Source organism: Pectinophora gossypiella, chromosome 5, assembly GCF_024362695.1.
Source record: "Pectinophora gossypiella chromosome 5, ilPecGoss1.1, whole genome shotgun sequence".
NCBI classification, from domain to species: Eukaryota; Metazoa; Arthropoda; class Insecta; order Lepidoptera; family Gelechiidae; genus Pectinophora; species Pectinophora gossypiella.
The window spans coordinates 14,678,812-14,706,660 of record NC_065408.1 but is presented as its reverse complement, the minus strand read 5'-3'; the positions used below and the strand labels follow the sequence as shown (position 1 = coordinate 14,706,660).

The 27,849-nt window shown below is 38.5% G+C and overlaps 1 protein-coding gene across 2 annotated transcripts in view; it reads right to left on the bottom strand.

Annotated features, from left to right (window-relative positions):
• Window positions 1-304: 304 nt before the first annotated feature.
• Window positions 305-27,849, bottom strand: part of LOC126367001 (DNA N6-methyl adenine demethylase-like) — a 141,386-nt gene continuing 113,841 nt past the window's right edge. For both annotated transcript variants that reach the window (XM_050010349.1, XM_050010350.1), the window contains exons 3-10: window positions 17,033-17,203; window positions 9,408-9,477; window positions 6,833-9,319; window positions 6,551-6,690; window positions 6,155-6,383; window positions 5,674-5,952; window positions 5,320-5,548; window positions 305-5,186 (exon numbers count right to left, since the gene is read on the bottom strand). In XM_050010349.1, coding sequence (XP_049866306.1) covers window positions 2,909-5,186; window positions 5,320-5,548; window positions 5,674-5,952; window positions 6,155-6,383; window positions 6,551-6,690; window positions 6,833-9,319; window positions 9,408-9,477; window positions 17,033-17,203 — 5,883 coding nt within the window. In that variant the 3' untranslated portion in view covers window positions 305-2,908. The remainder of the gene's footprint in view (window positions 5,187-5,319; window positions 5,549-5,673; window positions 5,953-6,154; window positions 6,384-6,550; window positions 6,691-6,832; window positions 9,320-9,407; window positions 9,478-17,032; window positions 17,204-27,849) is intronic.

The following is a 27,849-nucleotide window of genomic DNA, read 5'->3' as shown; positions in this document are numbered from 1 at the left end:
TTCAGCGCTCCTCATTTCTCCGGCCAAGTAGTTAATGCCACCTGCGGCAAATCTACAATAAGTCACGTCAAAAAAAAGTAGGTTGTCAAGACAACATTTTCTTACCACTTTTCGGGAAGGTGTGACACGTCACGTCACATTGTCTTTATAGAACTACATGTCTCGGGGACATAATTATACGTTCGAAAAGGAGAACGCCTGCGTATTTCTTCTCCTTTCCCGTGTTGTTCTTCGGTGTAAGGATTGTCACAAAGAAACAAACAAATCTTTTTTTTAAATTATTGTATTAATAAATAATGGTAGTTCTATTTACATGACACATTTGATTACTCTCTTGTTTTGGCAGAAGACAATAAAAATATCGTTATATTAGCGATCTCGCTTCGTAACCTAATCATGTACATTGGTAATAACCCATTTTCACCACAAAACTGAAAACATGACATTTTTGGTTACATTTTGACAATACTGGTCGTTTTTGGTTTAGAAAAAATGCATTTGTAGACCTCAAATTAGTTCATTGCATCCCAAAATTCATTATCCAGTTAAACCGACTTCAAAAAAGAAGGTTATAATTTTTAAAACGTTCGACTTGTCCATTGACAATAAACTAAATTAATTCCGTAACAAACCAAAATCAATATTAAGAATTCATTTTTAAACACCCTAATAGTTATTTTAGTTCATCTAACTTGAGGTCTTTACACGAAATAAACATTGCGTCAATGTAATATCCACGCACGCAATAAGACATACATACAAGCAGTCATACACTCGTGATTTATGGATATATCACAGGTTCTAGTGGCTTCTACATGATACATTCTCATACAAAAGACAACAGGCCGAACATTCATCTACTAATTACGTTTTTAATTTTACAATTTGGTGTCAAATTTGTCTGTAGTACAAAATTTAATACAGGCTGGTGAAGGTTGACAACTTATGAAAGAATGTTCACTTTTTCTTAAAGATGTTTATGATCAAAGTTTGAAAAATGTTTAATATTATGTTCCAACTGCTTTTTTGTTACAAACATGTTCTCTTTCCATTCTTTTTTAAGTTGCAATCAATATGAGTAACAAATTGTTATGTGTGTGTATCCTTAATGTTAAAACTGATTGCTTCTGATATGTCATACGATGCGTCTGGAAATAACAAGTGGCAAAGATCTTAGGGCATTATACCAATGCTATACAAAAAATAATATCAGAATACATTTTTAGGCAAATTTTGGTAGAGTTCAAACATCAAATTTTACCATAAGATCGACGAATTATCGCACCATTAGTTAATTTAAATATTTTCACTCCTACAATGTACAAAGACCCCGGTGGCTACTATTATTGCTTAGTTTTTATAAGTTTTGCTCACAAAACTTTTACCTATAAATAATTTCACGTTCGTCCCGATAAATTTACCATTCAATAAATACGTACACGTAAAAAATATAAACTATATCGATAGTTTAATCTTTAAAACAAACTTTTCTTAACTCTAATTATATATTAATAACTATTCACTCAGTATGCTTTCATTCATTTTTCAATAATATGCCTACTTTATAATCTTTCCAAGCGCCAGAAATTGTTTACTTTTCGCAAATACTCTATCTTATATGTATTTCATTATTCATCTTTTATTGTATGTAACTAATTTTATAGAATTTAATCGTCGCTAAGTTATAAGAAAGTTCATTAGATTTGCAAATTATTTTCAAATAATAAGACCGAAATAGTTCCGTGAATGTAAACTGAAGTTGGAACATCAAGGGTGTTGGAAGGCTCGCTCGCTGTACGTCATAGTACAGGTAACCAGGCACTCGACGTGAAAGTAAAGATGGCGTCTGAACATGCATAAAACAACTGCAATAATTTAATGTAGTCGTAAAGCAAATATATTAAATATTAACGTCTACCGTAACACTAAATTATTACAAAGAAAATGATTCGATAAAAGGGTCACGTAATACAATAATATAAATAAGTTAAATATTCTAAAAAGTTAAAAATACACACGTCTTAACCTAATAGAAAAGCACTCATATCTTTGTGGTAATAAAATACACGCGGCGACAATGCGCTACCATGATTCAATGGTTCAAACTTAAACTAAGCCAAAACAATATCAGAACGTCAGGAATGGTAAATTAAATTACAATAGAAATAAAACAACTTATACGCAGACAAAGGTACAAAAATATCAATAAACACGATTGCCAAATGTGTCCGCTGCTCCCCAGGCCTCTACAACCTTTTGTGATGTTTTGTACTTTTGTTCTGAAGTTACATTAATGTAGGGTTAGTAGTTTATGAGATCATCGCGCCGCACGACGACCACGTGACCACACGACCACGTGACCACGTCGCGCGCTTAATTAGAGAACACCGACAAAATATGCAGACAAAATTAACGACACTATTTTATACAGCAGCTGTATACTAAATTCCAAATGGTCAAGTTAACGGTACAACTAAAATACGACAAGAATATACAAAAAAATCTACACGAACATTACGGTCACTCTTGGACATTACACGATCGATACTAACGTAACGTAAGACTAGTTGAAATGCGATAAACACTATAAAATAGAACTTAAAATTACATCTTTGATTAAAAACTCACTCGGTACGGTATACTTTTAAAAATATTTCGTAAAACGTATTCAATTCCAACAACGCGGAAAGGAAACGCGGGAATCAGCACATAGGACCAGTCTGTGCCGAACGCTCACAAATCTTAAAATGTATAAATCCAGGAACTACAATTTTTTTGGAAAGCACGTCTCTCTAATTAGAATCCTACAAATGGAAAGGCAACATAGACCCTACATAGCTAAGGAAGGGACGTCACTCCGTCGTTTGACGTTGGAAGAACATTGCCCCGTCGCCGGGCCAGGCTTATGTCAGGTGCCCGACTCTTGGTACGGACCCGTCACAGTGCACGGATGCATCGGGAAGAGAGTAGTCCACGACATCGTCGTTTGCGTGTCAGTTCTCATCCTTATTTGACCACTCTTCCGAGCCGCGTTAGTCGCTTCAACTAACGCTGCTAAAGATGTATACCCTCCAGGTATAGTGTTTTCATTCTTCTTCCACTTTTCTGCCATTGTTGGTGGCCTTTGGTCAGGGCCAGGCGTTGTGGCTGGTGATAATGAATTTGAATTTGGTCCAGGAGTACCAGGTGTTGGTGGATTCAAGCCCAGTTTTTTTAATCTCATCTTTTCTTCCCACTCCTCCAAACCATGTTTTGGTCGATTCAAATTTCGATGCTGATAGAAAACTAAAGAAATTCTGGTGGGATTCATCCTGTTTGGTGTTTTAACTGCTGTTGTTGAATGCATTTCGTGTTTTGCGCACTCGAATAGAACACTACCGTGGCCTAAAGCTATGGCCACTCCACCCATCTGACTATCTTTAAAGCATTCTAAATTGTCAGTAAACTCTGTCACTTCACCAATGGGCTCAGCTTTAGGGGGTTCTGGAGGATATGGGATTGAAAACGGTGGTGGATATAAACACCAGTTAGGTGATGATTGACACCAATTTGGACTTGGGTTTTGATAGAAATTCGGCGCAAAATTGGGATTGTATTGGTACCCATAAGAGTTGTAACAATGGGGATTTCGAAGAAGCTCCTCTCTCTTATATTTTTCAGCATTATAGTAAGCTAAACTATTGTAGTCGTTATACGAATTTTCGTAAGGGTTAAAGTGTCCATATGGATTTGGTGGGAATGAATAAGCATTAGGCATTTGTGGATAGTTTCCGTAACTTTGTATTGAGGTTTGATTTCCGTATGACGTTTGATTGACAGGATGAAAGTTGTTGCCAGTGAATTCGTGGACAGGTTTATTGGCTGCACTCATATTCTGGTCTTCGTGACTTATAGTGTAATTAGTTTGCGGTGCTGATGTTTGAGGATTAGGGTTATTTATCCTATTATCATAGGGGCTTCGGTGATCATAACCTTGAACCAAATGTGGTTTTTCAGAGGGTGGATATGGTTTTAAAAATGTTGAATTTTCTGTGACCTCGGGAGGATTAATATGTTGCGACCTAGAAGGAGGTCTAGCTTTTGGGACTCTAAATAGCGAATTATCATTTTCAGATGTTGGTGATTCTTTGGGTTTAGAAGGATCCCAATTCTTTGATTCGGGAGATTTCCAAACGCTTTTACGAACATCTGGTGACAAGTTGGGATCGCTGCTGGGCGATTTCATTTCTGGGATTTGGGATGGGGCTGGTGATTCTGGAGTACTTTGTGACTTTTGAGATATTTCTGTTAACCTAGGAGAACTTGGCATATCAAAATCTGGCATCTTGTTAATATCACCAAGTATCGAATTTCGTTTATCTGTTTCAGTTGCAGTTTTTTGTGCTGCAGGATCTGAACTTGTCTCACTTCTTGAGTCTGGACTATAATTATTCGGTGGTATGTTTAAATGAGCTGTCGTTGAGTCTGGATCTTCTTTTACGACATTGTTAAACATCTCTGCGTTACCAAAGTCTGGCCATTGATTTTGAGTGGGATTATTTATTGGTACAGGGTTTTGATCGAATTGTTGCTCTCTTTTTTGCAGACCAGCCGCAAAACTTGGCAATTGATTTGGATTAGGATTAGGATTTTGACAGTTTCCTTCTAATATAGGAGGCACATGATTTGGATTATATAAACTATTCTGATGATGCAAATTGTAACTTTGGTCATACTGATTATAGGGCGAATCTAACACAGTACTAGAAATCTGATTGCTTTGTAATTGCGCATCTGTAAAGTTGTCTATCATACTTGCCATATCTAATAGCGCAGGGTTGCTTAAATTTGGATTCATTAAACTTGGCGACTGATTATGCATATTAGGATTGATGAATGCCGAGTTGTAATGTGGATTATTAGACTGGAACGCTGACGGATTAGATTGATTCAGAGCTGGTGTTAAAGCTCGAGGTGACGCACTGTTTTGACTGCGAGGACTGGCATTATTTCGGATATCGTTAGGTTGTGGAGTTTTCGGTGCAGGGGTTGAACATTGCTGTGGCTTCTTTTGATTATTAGGGCTTGCTTGTTGTCCGTTGCCGTGTGCCGTGTTGGATTCTGTGCTTTCTTCGTCCTTTCGTTTTTTGCCGTGTCGCCTGCATGGTTGGAGGGGCACGGATCGTACTCTGACTTCCATTGGGTACCTGTAGTGCAAGAAAACCGTACATTAATTGTTGCTCAGTTGCACTTTATGAATTGTTTTCCAGATTTAATTTACATAAAGTTCGTAAAGCTTGCAAAGTAAAAGGTAAGAAAGTGTGCTACATCACCACTCACTTGTCCAAGAGTTCCAAGGCGCCATTCTTGATCTTATCTTCTTGTCCTTCTTTTGAACCAAACTCGTCTGTTGAATCCAGCACATACAGTGGCAAGACATGGAGTTGTTCATCAGTAGGCTTGGATAGAGCTCTGTGCTTAGCAAGGGTTACCACAGCCGTGCAGCCGTTGTTCATGTTATGGAGGTCGCGGTGAGCATGCGCGCAGAAGTCTATGCATGCTGTCACACCTAGAAAATCCAAGAGGAATCTTGAAGAAATTTCTAAAGTCACTTTTTATATTATATAGGTTAAGTGTAATGGCACTTAGATGAAAAGAATGAGATTTTGTTGGGTAATTTGAAAAGTGATTTACCAGAAAATGGTCGACCAGGTTTAAAGCCGAGGCGGCAATCCGACGCCTCCTTCTCAAATTGGCATTGATTCTCGAACGACTTCGGCGCGAGGTTCATATACAGCGGACTCAGCAACGTGGCCAGCACATGCATGCGTTCTTCGATCTCGCTCTCCTCAGTTTTGACCGAAAGCCGGAACTTTCGGACGGTTTTTGAACGGGCGTACTTGCATCCATTGTAATACATGGACCAGGAGCAGCCGAAACTGTAAGATGCGCCACATGTCTCTGGGTCTAGACCTGAAAAGACATCAATTATGTTTTTAAGACTTTAAAAAAAAAACAGGTATCGTCCATTGATTAGAATTATAGTATAGCTTCTGAAACGCATATTTTTATTACTCAAGGTACAATAACTAATAACATTTCTAAACATGTCAAATTTTAAGTGTATGTGTTACTTTCATCAGTCAAAGATGCGCGAATTTAGTAACCTATTTACCTTGACAAGCACAAGTCCGATTCTCATTAGTCGCGCACCGTCTAGTCGTCGGTAGACCGTATCTGTTCAGCTTATGTGACAGCAGAGTGTAGTCTAGATCAGCTTCTGACTGTGGGATCCCCTCCCAAGCAACCAGGCACACTACAATCCAAGAAGTAGCGCATTTGTGACCGTTTCTGAATTTGACCACCACTAGAACTTTCTCTGTGTAGTTGGAGCGTCTTATAACCTGCAACAGAACGAGTTTAATATTATTACTGGAGAACATGTTTCTGGCAAGAAGTATATCTGACAACATAGGTGTTTTTAAAGGAATGACTTGACACGAGTTTCTATATAAATACCCACTATTTATGAAAAAGGTAGCAATCAATGTTGGCCGATCCATACACTCACCCACTTAGCCATAGGGCACCCTTGTGCGGTCTTGCCCTCTTTGCCGGTATAGCAGACCTTCTCTATCCGTAGTTCTTTTCCTGATAAGCCAGTTCTCGCCTCCAGCTCTTTTCGTAGTTCAGCCAGAGTAGATGCTGCTCCTGAAAATATATTATTCTTCGTTAATTTCAATTTCGCATGTTTCCAAGTTTATATGCATTTTGTAATTTTACAACAGCTCGTATGAGTTATCAATGTTAACTTTGCATGACAAATCCAATAAAATATATACTTTATACTTACCTAAATGTGTGTAATAACTGCCAGGTTCTGGAGGATTCTTATCAGCTGGAAAACAATTGCAGTCAGGCACTTCTGTTCTTGAATTATTACGCAATCTTTCTAAATTGTCTAAATATTCCTTTGAATAATTGAAGTGGTTTTCTCTAGGCGTCTTTGATAAATCTGGACCAGGAGTGGCAGGCTTTTGGTTTTTTGTATCTTTGTCGTTCTCTGGATCATCTTCTAGAACTTCGTCTTTGGTTTGAAGGCCTGGACAAGCTCCGTCTCTCAGATGTTCTGGAGGTGGTTTCTTTGTGGAGCCTTGACGGCAGCACGCATAACCAACTTCATTCTTGATTATAATTGGACCCCCTTCACCAGGGTATAAATAAGGCTCATTTCTTGGTGGTCCATAGTTCAGATTTTTGTATATTTTGTGTCCAGGAGGAGAATGTTCAGACTTTATCTGTTCAATATAGTAAGGGGGTTTGGGCTGTTCTACCGAAGCAGCTCTTTCAGTGTTCAAGCGATTTTCTGTTTCTTTATTTACTGGTGTATGATTGTAATTTTTATTGTATTTTTGGAAGCCTACATTTTCTTGTAATCGGGGCATTTGTGAATACGTATCAGTAGGTCCGCCTCTCTGTTCGTAAGGATATTGTTGAAAATTTTGGTAATTTTGCTGTTTAGGACCAAAGTTTTCCTGCTTTATTGTTGATATCGGTGGTAATACAGTGCTTTGCTGCGATCTAGGCACAATCCCGTTGGGATATTCTCTATACGCATTTGGTATTTCAGGTTGTTTTTGATACGGGTGATGGGTCATCATCCTTTGATGTTCTTGTTTCGGGTAATTGTCAGGCAATTCAAGCTTAGGAATTAAAGGCGCTGAAGGATGCCTGAACTTGGCATCGTAAGCTTCCCTGTCATAAACTGCCGTTTGTGCGTTTGTATCTCGCGACGGCGCGCAATTTTGTTGATTCATTTCCGATACTGGTCCAATTAGCATTTTTGATTGAAAATCTTTATTATCTTGATTATAACCTAAACTATCGCTACCGTAAATTTCTGCATATTTTTGCGCTTCATATGGAACATTCGAGTAGGTACCAAACTGGCCTCTCATATCCGCGTAAGATGGTAACTTCTGAGGAGTTTTGGATACGTTCTTAGTAGTAGCGTGTTTATCATAACCCCGCGGGACCTCCGTCCCGCCCTCCCATACGTGGTGGCCACCACCTCCGAAGTCACTCGCGCCATAGGCGTGAGCGTTTTGTGCATAATTACCAGCGGCAGGATAAGCCTGCTCGCCTAAACGGTAATTATCTCGGAGATGGTGGCTATACGATAAAAAATGACCGGTAGTATTCCTGTCATCGTTGACGGACACAGCTCCGCCTTTTCTATCGTCTATCACCCGTGGCGGCCCTTCTCCAGGGTCCCCTTTGTCAGGCGGCGTGTTAGTGCCGTCTCGTGTATGGTTTTGTTTGTTTAATATCATTGTTTTCAGTCTCGAATTCAAATTAACCCTGTCTGATTGCGAGAACATCTGCTGCTCAGACTCCTCTTGTCTTTGCTGCTGCATTTGTTGATTTTGTTGCAGTTGATTTTGGTGATTTTGAATTTGATTTTGCATTTGTTGCTGATTTTGTAACTGCTGTTGTTGCTGTTGATTTTGTAGTTGTTGTTGTTGGGTTTGTAGCTGTTGCTGTTGATTCTGCATTTGCTGATTTTGCATCTGTTGCTGCTGTTGGTTTTGAATTTGTTGTTGGTTTTGTAGCTGTTGATTTTGCATTTGTTGGTTTTGTAATCTTTGGTTGTGCTGCCACTGGCGTTGTTGCCAGTCGTTTTGGTTGGCTTGGCCATTTTCCCTATATTGTCCGCTGTTGTAGCCGCCCGGATACCCGCTACAATCGAGTGAAGCTCGCGGACCGTTGCTCCCCTGCAGGTACCCAGGCTCGGCGTTTCCCGAATGCTGTCCATTCGGCGTGTTCTGTTCTTGTCTCTCTCCATCATTGCTCGTATCTCCCGTCCCATTTTCTCCGTTATTCATGTTGTTGAATTCTTCTGTGTGCTCGGTGGTGTATTCAGTTCTGTCGTAGCTTTGCTGGCTGACGGTGTAGACTGGTGCAGCAGTTGTGGGTATTGAGTTGGGGTAGGAGGCAGCTGAGGCTGGTCTGGAGTCGTTGCCGGAGGTAGTTCCGGGTGTAGGTGCTTGTTGTGCGTACTGTTGTTGGTACTCGGCCGTGTAGTGCGGAGCCCTGGGGCTGGGCACGGGGGTGTAGGCTCCACGGTTCGATGGTGGCCGTTGCGCTGGCACTGACTGCACGGGAGTCTGGTAATAGGTGTTATTGGTGACGTCGAAGGTAGTAGCGACGTTTTGGACGGTGTACGTGGTATTGGCTTGGTAGTGCGGGGAGGTGGCGTAGGCGGTGTGGTTTCCCTGGTAATCTAGGGTGGTTTGGCCAGTCTGTGTCGGAAGTTGTTGGATGAACTGGTTTTGCCAACCTGTGGAGAGTTAATTACTTGGTTAGTACTTACTAAGTAGTGAGTGTAGAGGAATAATAGTATTAGGTGTTGAGTGGATGGTCCTTACCTTGTGATGGGTCGGTTTGCCACGTTGCAGGGAACCTGTTTGGGTCTCCCGCGTAGAAAGGCATGGGTGCCTGCAACAATTGAGAAAATTCGTTACGAAATTTTTTTCATAAGTAATCTGAGTCTGTTCTAGCTACTATTTACCTAAGTATGTAGTCCTTATATGAGCCATGTAAGGGGCCTTTGGAGGCTCATTAGTAACCCTAACCAGGGTTGATTAGGTCGGTTATTGATCTCACAACCCACACGAGAGAAGAAGAAGAACTGAGCCACTCAGATCTTGAGCCACTACAAGTGGTCAAAATATAAAAATATATTCTTTCAAGTTTTTAAGTATTTTACAACAAACGAACATGACATAAGTTTTATTCAGAAAACTTAACCTTTAATAAACTTCAATTGTTAACGCAAATTGCGGTCGAGGTAAAATAAAGGCCTCGTTATTGTGTACTGTTACTGATATAAGTGTGAAATAGTCCTAACACAATATAATATTATGTTGCCCGAGGTCGCGGTATGTTCGCGACTGTTAATTTACTACTAAGTAATTTACTTTAATATTGGTCCCGATTCCTGCAGACACCTCCTAATTTTATTTTAAGTTATACCTGTCATTTTGTAATCCGCCGAAAAGCAAAAGGGACGGATGATTGACGACAGTTAATTTTCAAATGAATGAAAAACGCCGGCGAATAAAATAAGCTTCTCGCGCATATGCAATTCGTTTGACGTGTGCTGTCAACTGAATTCTGTCGGGTTATTGGCCAATATAAAATTTTGGAAGGGATTTTTTCTGCCTAAAAATGACGTGTGTTCCATAAATTGTATGCCTGTCAATTACCCGTCCCTTTCTTTTTCAGCCGATAAGGAAATGACAGGTACATATAAGTTAAAATAAAATTAGATGGTGTGTACAGGGGGGTTAAAATAGCCACATCAAAGCAATTCATCTAAGAAAGCAATATTGCAATTTGACATTTGCGCATATAAAAGTAAGTGCGCAATGCAAACAAAATGTCAAATAGCAATATTGCTTTCTTAGATGAATTGCTTCAATGTGGCCATTTTAACCCCCCAGATATCAGTAGCATTGTGAACTATTATTGGTACAAGTGTGAAACTGTCCTAACACAATATAATATTATGTTGCCCGAGGTTGCGGTATGTTAGCGACTGTTAGTTTACTACTAATTTACTTTAAAGTTATTATCCGAGATACGTGGTAGCTCAGCTTTTTAGAACGCTTGCCTCTCACTTTGAGGTCGCAGGTTCGAATCCAGCACAGGCCTAAAACATTGAACGTCAATTTTTTTTTCGAATTCATGTTTGGATCATAAATGATTATCACGTGCTTAGCGCTGAAGGAAAACATCGTGAGGAAACGCATATTCCCGAGAAATGCATTTTCGGAGGTGTGTGACCTAACCTGTATTGGGCTGGTTTTCCCTTCGCGGGAAGGTCAGATAGGCAGTCGCTTCTGTAAAAAAAACGGACCTGTCAACTCTTCAGGTAAGCAGTCAAATCCCCGGTAAATTATGGTGTGCCGTTTATAATACTTACATAGGTAAGTAGGTATGTATGTATTGTTCTAGTTTCTAATGCGTTTGTTATATAAATATGTACTGTTATTGTTTCGTATGGGTAATGTTACTAGATGACAATCTACTTGTTTATATTGATATATCTACTTACCACTAATAAATAAATGAATTTTTCATTACGGTCAATTGTCAAAGTCGGTTAACTATTCATCAGGCATTCCCAACACAAGTTTCTTCGATTACTTTCAGTGAAGTCTCATGTACTGTTGTAAAAGATTCACAGATATAATACTACACATACATACATAAACTCACGCCCGTAATCCCTAATGGGGTGGGCAGAGCCACAAGTAATCAAAGACAACTTGCAGCCACTGTTGACACGAAGTCCAAAGATGGATATGATGAACCTTATGGTGATAAGGGATCAGCCTATCGCCCATAACATTAGTCCATCATGTTAGAGGACACAATCCCTCTGTCGGTTTTTACGACATGCCCGGGAAGAGAAGCAGCTGAACGTGTTCTATGTTTTTTTATATGCTCCCAGAACAGCATAGAAGCAATAATACTATAATACTATTTTTATTTATTTATTTATTTATTTATTTATTATTTTATATCGTGTGTAGGACCTTAGATCATCTTCCGATATACCAGTGTCAACCCCAGTTGGAAATATAGTCGTGTGCTTATGTTAAATGTTATTTATTTACTTTTTTTTGTGAGTTTGATAGCCTATATAGAATTTATCCGGCAGATACTCAATTAGGCAGTTACTTTCACAGCGATTGGTGAAACGGGCATTGGGAATTCGGGTAGGATTTATCCTACGAATCTTAAGAATATACATACATACATAAACTCACGCTATTGCCCACCGGGGTAAGCAGTTTCCCACCGGGGTAAGCAGAGACTATGGAATTCCATTTGCTTTGATCCTAACACACTACTCGTGCTTCCTCCACATTCAACAATCGTTTCATTTACGCACGCCGATTCTTAATAATATAATATAATCTTATGGCGGTCTATTGTATCAGAATACTTATATCTCAAACGTATTATGGCACTGAAACTGAACGAAGGTCGATTCTTCCTTAAAAGTAAAACAAAGTACTTCAAGAAAAAAACGAACCACAAAGGTACGTAAGTTCGTGAAGGTCTTTTTCTTTTGGTAGTAAAATGTGACGTAAATGTCCCTAAGTGTTGTTTAATTTTCTTAAAAAAATACACTTTGGGCATTTTCTTTTCTGCCACTAGCTGTTTTACCTACATGTAATTCAATTTTGCTTTTTATTTGGTAAGGTAGGTAGTTTTTTTGTGCATAAGAACGTTAACTCTAAAAAGCATGATATAAGGTCTAATACATCTAACAATGCAACGCAATTGCTATATTATCTATACCACACTATATAGACAAGGATTTCCGGAAACTTAAACAAAAAAGTATGCAGAAATTATGTAAGTACTTAACTGTTTGTAAATTTACGTAACAAAAATAACGTAAAATGTTTATTTACTTTTATAAAATATACAGTAAAATCTACATACAGTAAAACCGGAGAACCGAATATCTAATTAAAAAACATTTGACTACCTATTCATATTTCGAATAATAAACTTTTCAAATAAAGCCCCTTTTTTACATTGTTAACTGTTTACAAAGACGGTAAAATGAGCCTAATATGTGAGCTTAAAAACTCAGGTAACTAAGTAAGGAATTACTTTTAATAAGCGCGTAAAGGTAAGAAGGTAAGTTAGAAAAGTTACTCGCATCAAAAGATACGCGTAGACATTGAATAAATTATAATTTGTTCGTATTATAGGTTAGGTAGGTACTTCATAAAGCTGAAAGAGCATTAGGATGCATTGTCAACATTCTCTGCTTAAAACGTTGAACCGATTTAAATAAAATTTGGTACGGAGACAGTTCGAGACTTACAGGAAAACCCCGAAAATCACTTCGGCGCAACACTATATGTATAATACACATATAAAAGAAGAATCTGACTGACTGATTAACTGGCAGACGGAACAGGCCGCAATTAGTAAAGATAACACCTACTTCTACCAACTTTTTATATGAAATCCGTCTTCTATTATTCTTCTCTCGTGTGGATTGTGCGGTGGATTACCAACCTCATCAACCCTGGCGTCAGGGTTACTATAGAGCCGCCAAAGGCCCCTGACATGTGACGATTACACACATCAGTAAGTAGTAACCGGGACCACCGGCTTAACGTGCCTTCCGAAGCACGGATCATCTTACTTTCGGACAATCAGGTGATCAGCCTGTAATGTTCTAAGCAAACTAGGGATCACAAAGTATTTTTTGTGATATTTCCCCACCAGGACCTCCGGATCGTGAGCCAAACGCTCAACCACTGGACCACGGAGGCCGTCTTCTATTTTATGCGGATATTTTATATTAGAATTATAAAGTGTAGACCGCACCCCTACATCAAAGCAAATGCTCTCGCAAAGTTGTCAGAAATTTTATTAAGACGTGTGTACACGGGCGCAATTAAAACTTTGTTCCTCGTAATGAGATTCAATAACGAGATTATTCTTGTTTACTACGCATAATTACAATTGTAATTCCCGCGCGTTGTAATTTGTTGAATTTTCAATTTTATTACGCCGCCGATTTATTATGTCATTATGTGGACCGAGGCCGAGACAAGCTAACCAAAGGGTACGCCTCTCTTCATCCACTGTTCCCTATTCACGGAGATGTTTTTCCAATTTCATGTTCGATCTTCGGAAAAAAATACATGATGAGATATGGTGACTGTTGGCAACATCAAGGTCTATATTATTTTTACTGTAATATTTTGTCCTATAGCAATATTACAGGACTTTACGCCACGGACTTTGCCGACGAGCCACGTTTTCTTATATCTCCTAACTTTATGTAAATATTTCCTAGTTCTTAATTCTAATACAGTCCACTTTAACATCTCGAAGAGTTTTATTTACCGGAGCGACCATCGCCTCCAACAGTGACATCTGCCTCATCCTATTATTATAACGAACCCGATTTCATCATATTATTTTTACAACTATACAGATTAATCTTAATAAAAGAAAGGAGTATTAGTAAATATGTTTACATGTAAAATCTTCTTCTATCGTGTGGGTTGTGAGGTGAATTACCGACCTCATCAACCCTGTTGTCAGGGTTACTATTGAGCCGCCAAAGGCCCCTGACATGGCTCATAACGACTACTTACTTACATCAGTAAGTAGTAACCGGGACCAACGGCTTAACGTGCCTTCCGAACACCGTTACTTATTGGACAATCAGGTGATCAGCCTGTAATGTCCTAACCAAACTAGGGACCACAAAGTGATTTTTTTTTATATGTCCCCACCGGGATTCTAACCCGGGACCTCCGGATCGTGAGCCCAACGCTCAACCACTGGATGGAAGCGTCATGTAAAATGAAATCAAGAAATACTTGTGAAATGCGCAGTAAAGGTACCGTAACTCTCAATGATCATAATAGCACGAACAGTCACATTGTTCCGCTGATATTGTCTTTGTAAGCATGGCTATAACTCATTCGTATTATACCTATTGTTTGTTGTAAATTAGCTAAGTTATAATCAATGAATATTCCAAGAAATATATCATATATAATCGCTTTAAGCGATAAGGCCGCCATTTGCCATGTACTTAGTTAAGAGACTTTTTGTAATTATTTCTTTTTATTTTGGTGCAATAAAGTGTATTTGTATTGTATTGTATTGCATCTCCCTAGCGTTAACTCGTTTTCGCGGGTTCCACTTACCTGAACTGCAGATTTGACAGGTATTTAGTATATTACAAGAAAAATCTATGTTTATTGGTCGTATAACGTAGGTCATTGATCAGTTATTGTTTAATGATAAACCTAACAAATAAAACTGTAATCCTGTAAATACAATTACTTAGTAGTTAACTAAGCCTAACTCAGTCTATTACATAAACATAAACAGCCAATACACGTCCCACTGCTGGGCACAGGCCCCCCTCAATCAACCGGAGGGGGTATGGAGCATACTCCACCACGCTGCTCCAATGCGGGTTGGTGGAGGTGTTTTTACGGCTAATAGCCGGGGCCAACGGCTTAACGTTCCCTCCGACGCACGGAATCATCTTACTTTTTCGGACAATCAGACTCAAACTCTGTCTATTACTGAGTTTTAAATGTAGGTGCTTATTAAATTTATTTTATCACTTTAAAGTTATTTGCTGTGATGTTATGAGCATAATGTGTAAGTACCTAACAACACGCTCGTGTGGGGGTTCCCAAACGCGATAAATTGAACGGCTGGTGTGCAGAAATTGCACAAGTTGGCCGGCGGCGCAAATTAAAAATTTTCAACTTCCCCCGTCTTGTCGCGCGTTTGTTATATCGCACCGGTTATATTGTTAATTTAAAATTTTATGTAAGTATAAAGTATAGTTACGTTTATGTTTCGAACTATGTGCGATAGTTTTGTGATATTTTAATATAGTAATACCTACTCATATACTTAACATAAACATACATAAACAGCCTGTATACGTCCCACTGTTACCACGGTCCCACTTCTATTTGTACACTTTGTAACTTCCCGCGTTTAATGTCCTTTCAGTTTTCACACCATGCGGGTTTGGCTGGAAGAGATCTCTTTTAGAAATAAGCCCACATTTTGTATTTTTTTATTTTGTTAATTTTGGTAATCTGTGTACAATATAGTTTTAATAATAACTGGCGGGCATAGGCTTTCTCAATCAAACGGAGGTGGTATGAAGTATTCTTAGTATTTATTTTATTGTATGCTGCTTATTTTCCGAGGCGATTATGTCCCAACTGACTTGATGAAAATTCACACCCGTAGTCTCTAATTGGGTGGGCAGAGCCACAAATAATCAGGAGACAAATTACAGCCAGTTTTGTTAGGAAGATTTGTAATGGACTCTGTGAATCTCACGGTAGCTCAATCAGCTGGATAAGGTTAGGTTAGGACCCCATTTATAAGTTATAATTCACCATTTTATTATTTTTTCTACTCCTCTACTTTAATCTGGCATTTAAATAACCAAAAAGTCTAATATAAGTACATACATAATTAAACTCTTTGAAAAAGTGTACGCTCTATGGCCTATAAAAGCATTGTTTACAAAGTGTAACTGTACTATAATGTCGCCAAAAAAGCATTGTTGTTGTTTTTTTTTTTGACCTGGAAACTGGCACCTTTACTTTGTTTGGTGCCATAGATATACTATAAAAAAAAAGTATACATTTGCCGCCATTTTCCCGCGCGTTGGAAAATAAATTGGAAAATTTTTGTGTTTCGTTTAAAATTACGTCGTCGTAGAAAAAGTATTGTATGCAACGTTGTATAACTAGGTCAAAAAATGCTCGTGGCGTCTCTTATTGCGATGTTCGCCAAGGCTCACATCGCAACTCACGCCACTCGCATTTTTTGACCCTTCTTATACAACTGTTGCATAAAATACTATAAAGCTACAATGAAAATTAACTTGGCTATTTATAAGGCATTCTAGCACGTAAATTAGGCCGCGTAACGACATTATTATGGCAACACCGACGCGTGGTCGCTAATGATCCCGTTTATATAACAGCACTATAATTTGATACGTATGGCAACATTACTTGACGCCGCCATTTACAACTGACAGTTTGGGGTTTTAATCTGTTATCATAATAAAAAAAAGTTGTTTTACTGTTCGGTTCATGCTTGAGGTTCATGCTATCGTTAAATTTGTATCGTCACTTATTTTTCTGGTGTTCGACCCAGCTAAAGCAATATTAATTAGCGCTTTTTTCCTGATAATAAAATATTGAATATTACATACATAAACTCACGCCTATTCCCCACCGGGGTAAGCAGAGATAAAATATTGAATATTGGTATTTCTTATTCGTTTATTTGGAGTACTATGTAACATGATGGACTATTATAGGTACACACATCACTTCATGATACTTGCTCGCGTCATTTACGCACCACCGTTCCTGGAGCGTTCCAGCAGCCGTCTGCGGCCCTGTGAGGCTAAAAAAAATCCATAAAAAGCCTAAAATCTCACCATTGGCTGCGATGGATGCTCCTGCTTCATGCTCGGCGTGGTCGCGGGCGCCGGCGAGGGCGCGGCGGCGGCGGCGGGGGGCGCGGGTGACGGCGACGCGGCAGCCACTCCTGGGCTCAAACCGACCGGGACTACTCCTCCTCCGCCGAGAGGCTTGCGGCCGCGATAACTCTGCAAGAAAAGACGGCTATATAAACTACGAGAAGAAAGTCACTATGGTGATGTGGGAGGAAAAGAGGAAATAATTTTTTCTTTTTTTTCTTTTCCCTTTTATCTCAGGACGTCCACCACCACCTTATGATCATTGTAATGAACATCCTTCTATGCTTTTTGTAATTTTTTTGTAAAAAAAAATAAGTGATGTTATTGTCTTGTCTTTGTGTGTGGCGTCCTTTTATAATAAACAATTTCTATTCTATTCTATTCTAAATAATTCTGACTAAATGACAAGACCAGACCAGGGTTGGTCTTTGGCTTTAGGCCGCGGTAGCTCTGTAAGAGATAACGACGGGAGATTACAAGAGTCTCTGTGGTCTAGTGGTACACCAGCTTGCTTCTCAAACGGGGAGCGCCGATACCGGAACTGGTACCGGACTTGCACCAATGAGTTATCTTTTATTGTAAGTGCAGTTTTCACTAACACAGTTGCCTCGACCATTTGTTATGATCTTCATGATATGGGCTATAAACTGTTACAAATAACACTAGTATTACAGTTGTGCTGGTATACATTAATAGTTACTTATCTTTATGTTTGTTCCAATTATTCCTGCATTAATATAATAATTGAATGTACAAATACCTAGTTATAAATATATTGTTATACTTATTGTAAATTAATTACTCGTATTAGTAACTCGCTCTGTAAACGTATCCTCTCGTTTGACGTGAGATGTCTACTGTCAACTCGAGGATTCGCACTAGTCTGTGGTTAGCGCCAAAACGTACGGCTTTGTTACTGATAATGTTAAAATTATATTTCTTTTTAATAAAAGATTTACTTGTTATACTAACATAAAGTTATTATTTACACGACAAATCCCTTCCCTGAGTTGTAGTCTAACACATTATAGATGGCGATACGGCTCATCACCTATAACGTTGGTCTAACAAAAAGCTCGATGAGGCGTAGGCACTTCGTTCATCTTGCGATTGGTGTACCCCAATTAGGATATAATCGTGAGGTCCCTCTCATTTGAATATGAAGTGATGAGAAGGGGCAAAAAGATCAGACACCAGGGTTGGTCTTTGGCTTACAGTCGCGGTAGGCAAGAGAGCTCTGCAAAAGACAATGACGGGAGAGTCCAAAATTTGAAATTGGTTTTCAAGAGTTTTGTTAGGAGAGTAGAGATTGGGAAATAGCGGTGAATACTAATCTAAGAACAATTCTTTCATGAAAGGATACGAGGAAGAAGACACTGAACTACAAAAAAAAAGAAAAATGAGAGAAGATCCATTTCGAAATCCCTTTCTCATAGACTATAATCATTACAAATAACAGATCATCCAATGAACCAATAAAATACTTGGTTCAACATTCACACGGCATTAACGGTAATAGAGCCAAACCGTCTCAATGGCCTCTTCCTTTGAATACAGTGATCTGATTGGCGGATATCGACCAACCAGCGGAGAGCCCTATTCTTTAGAAGGTAATTTGAAATTGGAAATAGAAAATTTAAATTACAATCGTTATGGAATATTTATTTTGTTGGTATGGGCCATAGGAATGATTAGTGGGATTTGCGGTAAGTATGTGATTTATTGTTGGGAGTTGACACTTTGTATGTACCACCTCAGGTAGCGGAAGGACCAGTCATAAACAAAATAGAATGTATTTGTGGGTGTACGGTCACGAGCATTAATATGGTACCAAGTCACATTAACTTTTTTGACAAATTGAACTGTAAGTCTCACTAAATGTCAAATATTATGTTAGTGCGACAGAGTCCTAAAGTGGGTACATTATATTGCTCATGACTGTACTATCGGGTTTCTTACGGATCCCAATTTTGTTTCAATAATTATCATAATAACAAATGAATAACCAGCACCACAAGTTACCATGGCACTTGCATGGCCTAAGAAAACTACAATTGGGTAGTTTCCTAGGTCAAAGATAAATTATGAAATTCTGATTACTAAAAGACAGATCTGAAGGTGACAAAAAACGATTTGTTTTTTCTATTTACCTTATTTCTGAATTTTAATAAAGAATTATGTAATACTAAGTACGACAGTTTATCACGTTTTTCTTTGACGTCACAGGTTGCTTTTTCATACAAATTCCATAGTCATTTCGTGTTTTGACGTTTAGTAAAAAGTAACTGATTTTACTTGTTGGAAACTATCCTATTGCATTGCGTAATTAGGTACAAATACTTACGTCTAGTTAGACCTGAATTTATATAATTGTCTTAAGTACCTGATGCGCAGGTTGACCATCATCATTCAGCGTGGTAACGTGGAGAGAATCCCTACTACATTTTTTTGTAATTTTTTTTTATATATTTATTCATTTAGTCTGTCTTAATCCGAAGGCTAAGTGAACTTGTAAGCCATCTTTATTGGCTAGCGATACCTGAGCGGGATGTACGATGGTGATCGAGTGTGATGCACAATTTTCTCACTTTTCTATGGCTTCATCTCTCGCAGTTCTATCCAAGTTTCATCTATAAAAATGTGCCGTAATATGACAACGGCCTCGACTCCTGCAGACATATCCTAATTTTATTTCAAGTTACCTATACCTGTCATTTTCTTATCCGTCGAAAAGGAAAAGGACGGATAATTAACAGCTGTTAATTTTAAAATGAATGAATAAACCGGACGAATAAAATAGACATCTCGCTCACCCGTTTGACGTGTGCCGTTAACTTAATTCTGTCGGTTTATTGCCTAATATAAAATTTTGGAAGGGTGTTTTAAACTGCCTAAAATTGACGTGTGTTCCATAAATTTTATGCCTGTCGATTACCCGTCCTTTTCTTTTTCAGCGTATAAGATAATGACAGGTACCTATAACTTAAAATAAAATTAGATGGTATATAGTCGTGAGCTTATTGTTTATTAAGAAAGAAAGAAAAAGAAAGAAAATATTTATTTCCATATTGGGCGCCACATTTACAAACTTAAATTACAGAAATTAAATTGCTGCTTAGCAATAAGGCCGCCAGATTGTACTGTATCTACGTATGTATGTATGTATGTTCCAATTTATTGTACTATTTGTTCGAGCATGATATTATGTTGCAAATTGGAAGCGACGATGGTGAATGTCGGTGTACGGATAAACCAAAGTTGGTTTTTGTTGCACCGTCAATTGTAAAAAAATGTATTAAGTACTGTGCTTATTTTTAATAAATAAAATAAATAAATAAATAAATCTATCTTCATCTGTGTGAATTTGTTTTGTATGTTGTGTGCAATAAAGTATATTTGATTTGATTTGAAATTAAAAAAAAAAACAAAGACAAAAGACAAATAATTACAGACTTAGTATTTAAATACATAATGGAGGCGCCCAAAATGAAAAAAAAAAGGATCTCCCTCAGCATAATGCCGTGACACGTGCTTAGCACGGGCGCTGGTATTATGGGCTATCATTTTGCTAAGTCCAGGTTAGACAGAACAAGATTACTCAGTCGACTTCTCTGATAGTCCAAAAATGATTAGCAGAATGGAACATGTCATTTTTGTCGCTGACTATGCACAGACCTTTGAAAAACATTGGTCTCAAATTATTGTCTAAGTTTACCCTGTTTATTATTTTTACTCGGCAAATATTAGATACCAAACTTACTTGTACCCCATTGTCCGCGGTTTCCCAAGATGCAGGCTCCGCCTAGTTTGGGAACCACTGTTCATTTTGTCAAATTTATAATGTACCCTACCTCAGTAATATGCCTTCTTTCTTTTTGTATTATTTCTGATAATAAACTAATTTTTGATTTTGAGTTAATGTATTAAGAACGATTGTCCTTGTCTCATTAGGGCAGCATGTCTACGTTGTCTGCATAAACGCTACGCGTGATATTTAACGTGATAAATTCATTACGGTGATTTTATCGATTCTGACGATATAATTATGTCATTTTGTCGATTGTTGGTGGTGCGACTGTGGTGGCGCCACCATTTTGTTTAAGTGGGATATGACCCTAAAAGTGGTGGTAAAGAAAATATTTGACATACGATCTACTCTGAACGTGCGTGTATGAAGCGATTGATGAATGTGGAGGAAGCAAGAGAAGTGTGTCAGGATCGAAGCAAATGGAATTCTATAGTCTCTGCTTACCCCGGTGGGAAATAGGTGTGAGTTCATGTATGTATGTATGTTGACATGCGAAGTTATTTTTCCAATACAAAATTAACATGTGGTTACCTCAATTGAGTCTTTATCGTATATTTCGCAATAGGAAATATATTTATTGAGATCATACAAAGTCAATACGTAAGTTCGGAGGCAAATAAAGCTGCAATTCACAATGTAAGTATGCAATTGTAATATTACATGCACAGGTGGATGGTGGTAGTATTATCTGAGATGCGGTCCGCTGCACTCGTACAGTTGATGAAACAAGGAATACCAATGCAAATATACCTATCAGGCAATATGATGCTTTGTGGCGACTGACAGCTCTATATGATCACTTGACATATTCCCCAATGCAATCAATGAATATAATCTATAGATTGTATATAGGTAATATAGTCACCATCGTTAATTTAAGAGCCACGCTCTTGTCGGTGTAGTATTCTCCATTCTTGTCTTTCAAAGCCCAATTCGTTGACTTCCTTATAAGACACGACATTCGCCTTCTCTTTAATTTGTTCCGAGTAAGCTTTTCTTGGTCTTTCCCTTCCTCTCATCCCTTCTATGACGTTTTTAATAAATTCGTCACGTTTTATATTAAAGTGACATATATATTATATAATAATGATGATAGGGATGACACAAAGGGAAAAGAGACATACTTCAACTTCTCTTGATTTCTTCACATTCTTCTTCTATCGTGTGGGTTATGAGATGGAGTACCAACCTCATTAACCCTGGTGTCAGGGTTACTATTGAGCTGCCAAAGGCCTCTGACATGGCTCATGTAACGACTACTTACATCAGTAAGTTGTAACCGGGACCAACGGCTTAACGTGCCTTCCGAAGCAGGGATCATCTTAATTTCGGACAATCTCCACAGAGAGTTCAGAGTAAAACCTTTGTAGGACATCCCTAATATGGTCAATGTACATTCTTTCACGTCTTCCTCTGCCAGCCCTAACAACCTTCGCATGTACCGCTTTCGTATATAAATACAACATTTGCAAAAGTACAAGAACTACACAGGTCACAATGCAAACGTAAAATGTTTAGCAAATAAACTCTTTTGCCTGCAATTGTACGAAAGATAAGATCCCTACGCATTCGTTATCCTCACACAATAGTAATATTTGCTTTCAGTTCCTTTACAAACTGCATTACTTATTACTACAAGTGCTTATTATTGTAATAGGATGGTTTACGCTTCATAAAGTTTTAGAAAAGGTCCATTATAAACATTTAAATACACGTCGAGGGATGCATTCCGGTTGGATGATCATATTTTTATTAATAATTTGATGTGTTTTTTTTTTGTTATAAAATGAGCGTTATTGAATCTTACAAACATATCGGATTACGCTCACGGTAAAAATGTTGAATTGAATGTTCCTATGGTTTTTTTTTACTTTTCAACCGACTTCATTGTATAAAGCAGGTAAGTAGCAACAGCAACTCTCCGCTCCCCACCAGCGTCTGAGCTAGGTTTACCTCACCCCGTCGGTCTTACTTTAGTTTACAATCGTAAAGGCGTAACGTCAGACGTCACACACACAGAAGCTTTATTCAGTATCAAATGGTGTCAGGGTTGCTATTGAGCCGCCAAAGGCCCCTGACATGGCTCATGTAACGACTACTTACTTACATCAGTCGTAACCAGGACCTACGGCTTCACGTGCCTTCCGAAGCAAGGGTCATCTTACTTTCGGACAATCAGGTGGACAAACAAGGGACCACAAAGTAATTTTTGTGATATGTCGCCATCGGGAATAGAACCCGGGACCTCGAGCCACTGGACAACGGAGGTCGTCTAAAAACGAAAACATTATAAAGTTCTTAATCCACCTTACGCTTTTCATCGCTAAACAAACTTAATAAATTCGTAAGGTGGGTACACACAGTGGACAATAAGTTAGAATTTTGCTGCGACAAAGCTGCCTGTCCATTAGCCGTAAACAAAAGCTTTTGTGAGTTTACACTCGGCCCAACTCCGCTTTTGTTCAACTTGTGTAACTGCCTTTATGTTTTATTTAAATCGCCTTAGTTTCGTGTTGGGTAAAGTATTATTTCGTGAGTTTACATTAATTAGAAACAAATTATTGTCATGCGACGACTAGAATTGTATAATTACAGTATTACTCATTTTTGTTTGCGAATAAATTATTCTTGATATTTTTGTTGTATTTCTTTTTTAATAATCTAGTTCCAAACCTACCTCATATTTTATAAAAAACATTTTTCGTGGTGTAATATTATTTAATAAAAAAAAACAATCATTAAATACTTGTAACCGAAATGTGTTTCGGAGGTACGTGACCTAACATGTATCGGGCTGGTTTTCCCTACGCGGGTTGGAAGGTCAGATAGGGAGACGCTTCTGCATAAAAACGGACCTGTCAAATCTACAGGTCAGTTAAGGACCCCATGAAAACAGAATAACGCAAAGAACACGATGAACCGACATATACAGGGCGTTAGGTACATCGTAACGAATACTCAGGGGCGATTCAGACCATGATTCTGAGTTAACATCAAGTGGAAATTTTCCGTCGCAAAAGTATGATTGATTTAATAGTAAGACCAATACCGTAGAATATGGAATAATAGAACAGCAACTCTCCGCTCCCCACCAGCGTCTGAGCTAGGTTTACCTCACCCCCTCGGTCTTACTTTAGTTTACAATCGTGAAGGCGTCAGACGTCACACACACAGATGCGCGTGTACGACAACGTCAATGTGTAGTGTCTGTGTAAAACGAGGTGTTTTGTGAAGTGTACACACCCCGGTGTTAATACTTTTATCTAGTCCTATGGGTGTTTTATAACATAAACAGCCTATATACGTCCCACTGCTGGGCACAGGCCTCCCCTCAATCAACCGGAGGGGGTATGGAGCATACTCCACCACGCTGCTCCAATGCGGGTTGGTGGAGGTGTTTTTACGGCTAATAGCCGGGACCAACGGCTTAACGTGCCCTCCGAAGCACGGAATCATCTTACTTTTTCGGACAATCAGGTGATTCAAGCCTGAAAAGTCTTTACCAAACAAAGGACAGTCTCACAAAGTGATTTCGACAATGTCCCCATCGGGAATCGAACCCGGACCTCCAGATCGTGAGCCTAACGCTCTAACCACTAGACCACGGAGGCTGTTAATACACATGTGGGTGTTTTATACTTGCTCCTAATTTGGAACCTCTCTTGATCAGAATGTCATAGAATAGCAAATCAGTCTGATTCCAAGAGTATCTTCCATCGGCCTGATTACATTATGGTTTCTGGTCCACATCGTATATATTCAAATGTGTACAATACATTATAGCACATCGGTTGCTATAAAGGTTTATTGCGACCCCATTCTTGATGCGAAGGAAATTGAGGTCTCTGTAAAATGTTTGATTGGAGTATTAACTTACTTTTAGCACGATAAACTTTCATTGTTCTCTTTTTGTATTTTGATGACGTTATACGAAGGTTGGTAAGTTATAGGTAAGTCGCTGTGGTCCTGTGTTTTACCAGCTTGCTTCTCAAACGGGGACCGCCGGTTTGATACCCGGTACGGTATAGGACTTGCGCCAATGAGTTATCAAATCAAATCGAAAACTTTATTGCTATTGAGCAGGTTTTCCCAGGTTAGAAGGGCAGATATGCCTGTCTGCCGTCATTTCTGTAAAAAACCAGACCTGTCAAAATCTTCACGAAAAACGGGATAATGCTAGGAAGATGATGATTTAATTATCTAACGTATTTTCTTCACTTAGGAAGACTTTCTTTTGTTTCTCTATAATCCAAATAAATAAAGTAAATATTACTATTTTTATCTAAAATAAGAGTTTTTTCGTTGTAGGAGTGTCGTATTGGCAGTGTCGATACTCGGCCAAGGCCAGTAGCACCTTTGATCTCTTGGCACGCCATCAAATGGGGTAAAATCACTATTTCACCTTAGTATCCACTTTATGTTGGACTTTGAATTTAATATCGCTTGTTTCAATATTATTTGGTTCCCTTTCATGTGTAAACTAATGAATGTCGAATTCATGTTTGGCTCATAAATGATTATCACGTGCTCAGCGGTGAAGGAAAACATCGTGAGAAAACCCACATTCCCGAATGCATTTTTGGAGGTATGCGACCTAACCTGTTTTGGGCTGGTTTTCCCTTCGCGTGTTGGAAGGTCGTCTGACCTTCCAACAGGCAGTCGCTTCTGTAAAAAACCGGACCTGTCAAATCTTCAGGTTAGGTAAGCGGACCCTGTGACCCTGTAAAATATCTATTATTTGAAAGTGTTATAATTTAAAGAACGCAGAAACTTTATGTAAGGAGTTACATTTTAAATATTTTACATTTTATGAGAACTTAAAAGTGTTAATGTAGTATAGATATTATGTTTTAAAATACTCTCAATATTAGCCTTAAAATGTACCTCAAGACTGATGAAACTCATACCAGGTTAAGGCTGTGTAATAATAAATGTTCACAAACCATCGATCAATGTGATTCGTAGTTCGCGGCAACCGACCTAATTAGATAACGTTATCAGATGGACAGACTGGCTGCCTTCAAGGTAATTAATCAACAGAATAGGGATGTAGGGATGCCTTGAGGTGAGACAAGAAACTGGTATATGATGATAACAAGGACGTGATAATACTAGGTTACATTAGGCAGCTCCTGTTAGCTTGTATCTATGACCATACCTAGCTTCGGCCAATTTCTTGACATTTTTTAAGTAAAACATTTTTTATATACAATATGTCAAGAAATTGGCCAAAGACACATATAATATGTACTTAGTCATTGACATATCATAGATACAACTACGCTTTAGAATTTAGACCTTCTTCTTCTTCTATCGTGTGGGTTGTGATGTGGATTACCAACCTCTTCAACCCTGGTGTCAGGGTTACAATTGAACCGCCAAATGCCCCTGACATGACTCATGTAAAGACTACGTACTATACAGGCGCAGGGTTATTATAATAGGGATTACCCTATTAGGGTCGGCAGAGTCACAAATACGTTGAGTAACTAAACCAAGGATCATATATACATAGATATAAAAATAAATACATAAACTGCCTATATACGTCCCACTGCTGGGCACAGGCCTCCCCTCAATCAACCGGAGGGGGTATGGAGCATACTCCACCACGCTGCTCCACTGCGGGTTGGTGGAGGTGTTTTTACGGCTAATAGCCGGGACCGACGGCTTAACGTGCCCTCCGAAGCACGGAATCATCTTACTTTTTCGGACAATCAGGTGATTCAAGCTTGAAAAGTCCTTACCAAACAAAGGACAGTCTCACAAAGTGATTTCGACAATGTCCCCATCGGGAATCGAACCCGGACCTCCAGATCGTGAGCCTAACGCTCTAACCACTAGACCACGGAGGTTGTTATATACATAGATAAACTCAACTATTTCCCACTGGAGTAAGCAGAGACTATGGAATTCCATTTGCTTCGATCTTGACATACTTCTCTTGCTTCCTCCACATTTATCAATCGTTGCATACAAGCCCGCCGGTTCAGATGAGCCAATCAATATCACTTATAATAAAAATATTTGTCCCCAAATTTTTTTGTGTTAAATTATATTATTTGCTGGATTTCATGGAAGACACGAAAATAATCCTTATATTCATAGAACGGAAGTACGGGAGTATTTAACATTAATTTCCATTACAAATCGACCATTACCGCAAAGTTGTCTTAAAATAGAATGTAGCTAGCAAGTTTACAGCCATAAGCGGATATTTGTGATTTATCGCTGTCACTGAAGACGCGTATTATTTGGAACGGTTACCAGTATTTATGTCATGCGCACAACACTAGTCTCCATATTTAGTGCTAGATTAAGTATTCTTTCCGATGTTGTTTGTTTATTCTACTTATGAGTAGATCTTGGTTAGGAAGTCCCAAAAAAACTTATTGTTACGCTCGGATGAATTTACCTAATATACTTTTCGATTTATTATATACAGGGTGTAAGTGACATCGTAACGAATACTGCGGGGGATGATTCACACCAAGATTCTGAGTTGATATCAAGTGGAATTTCCTGTCGGAAAATTCATGAAAATTTTAGCGTTTTTTTTTAATTAATTTCAGTTCCATACTTTTGCGATGGAAAATTCATCCCTCAAAGTTTTCGTTACGATACCACTAACACCATGTATATCTTTATTATTTTTAGTTTTGCCGAAGAGGGTACAGGCACGTCTGCTGCGGGAGAAAAAAACTTAGAATGCGTTCAGCTCCGCCTATCGTCTGGATGTCTGATCATCTCCATCATCTCATTGTATTTATGCTCACTTCGATAGGAATTGAGCGCATGAGTAAGGCCTATACTATATTTAGAGCGTTACTATATTTAAACAATTTTTTTGTTAATAATACACATTCTTAGCTTTTTTCACAAAAGGCAGCCATTTTGATTCATATAATGTATGATAGATTGCCAACAATATCTGCAAAAAATGTTTGTTGTACTAACAATCTTGTTC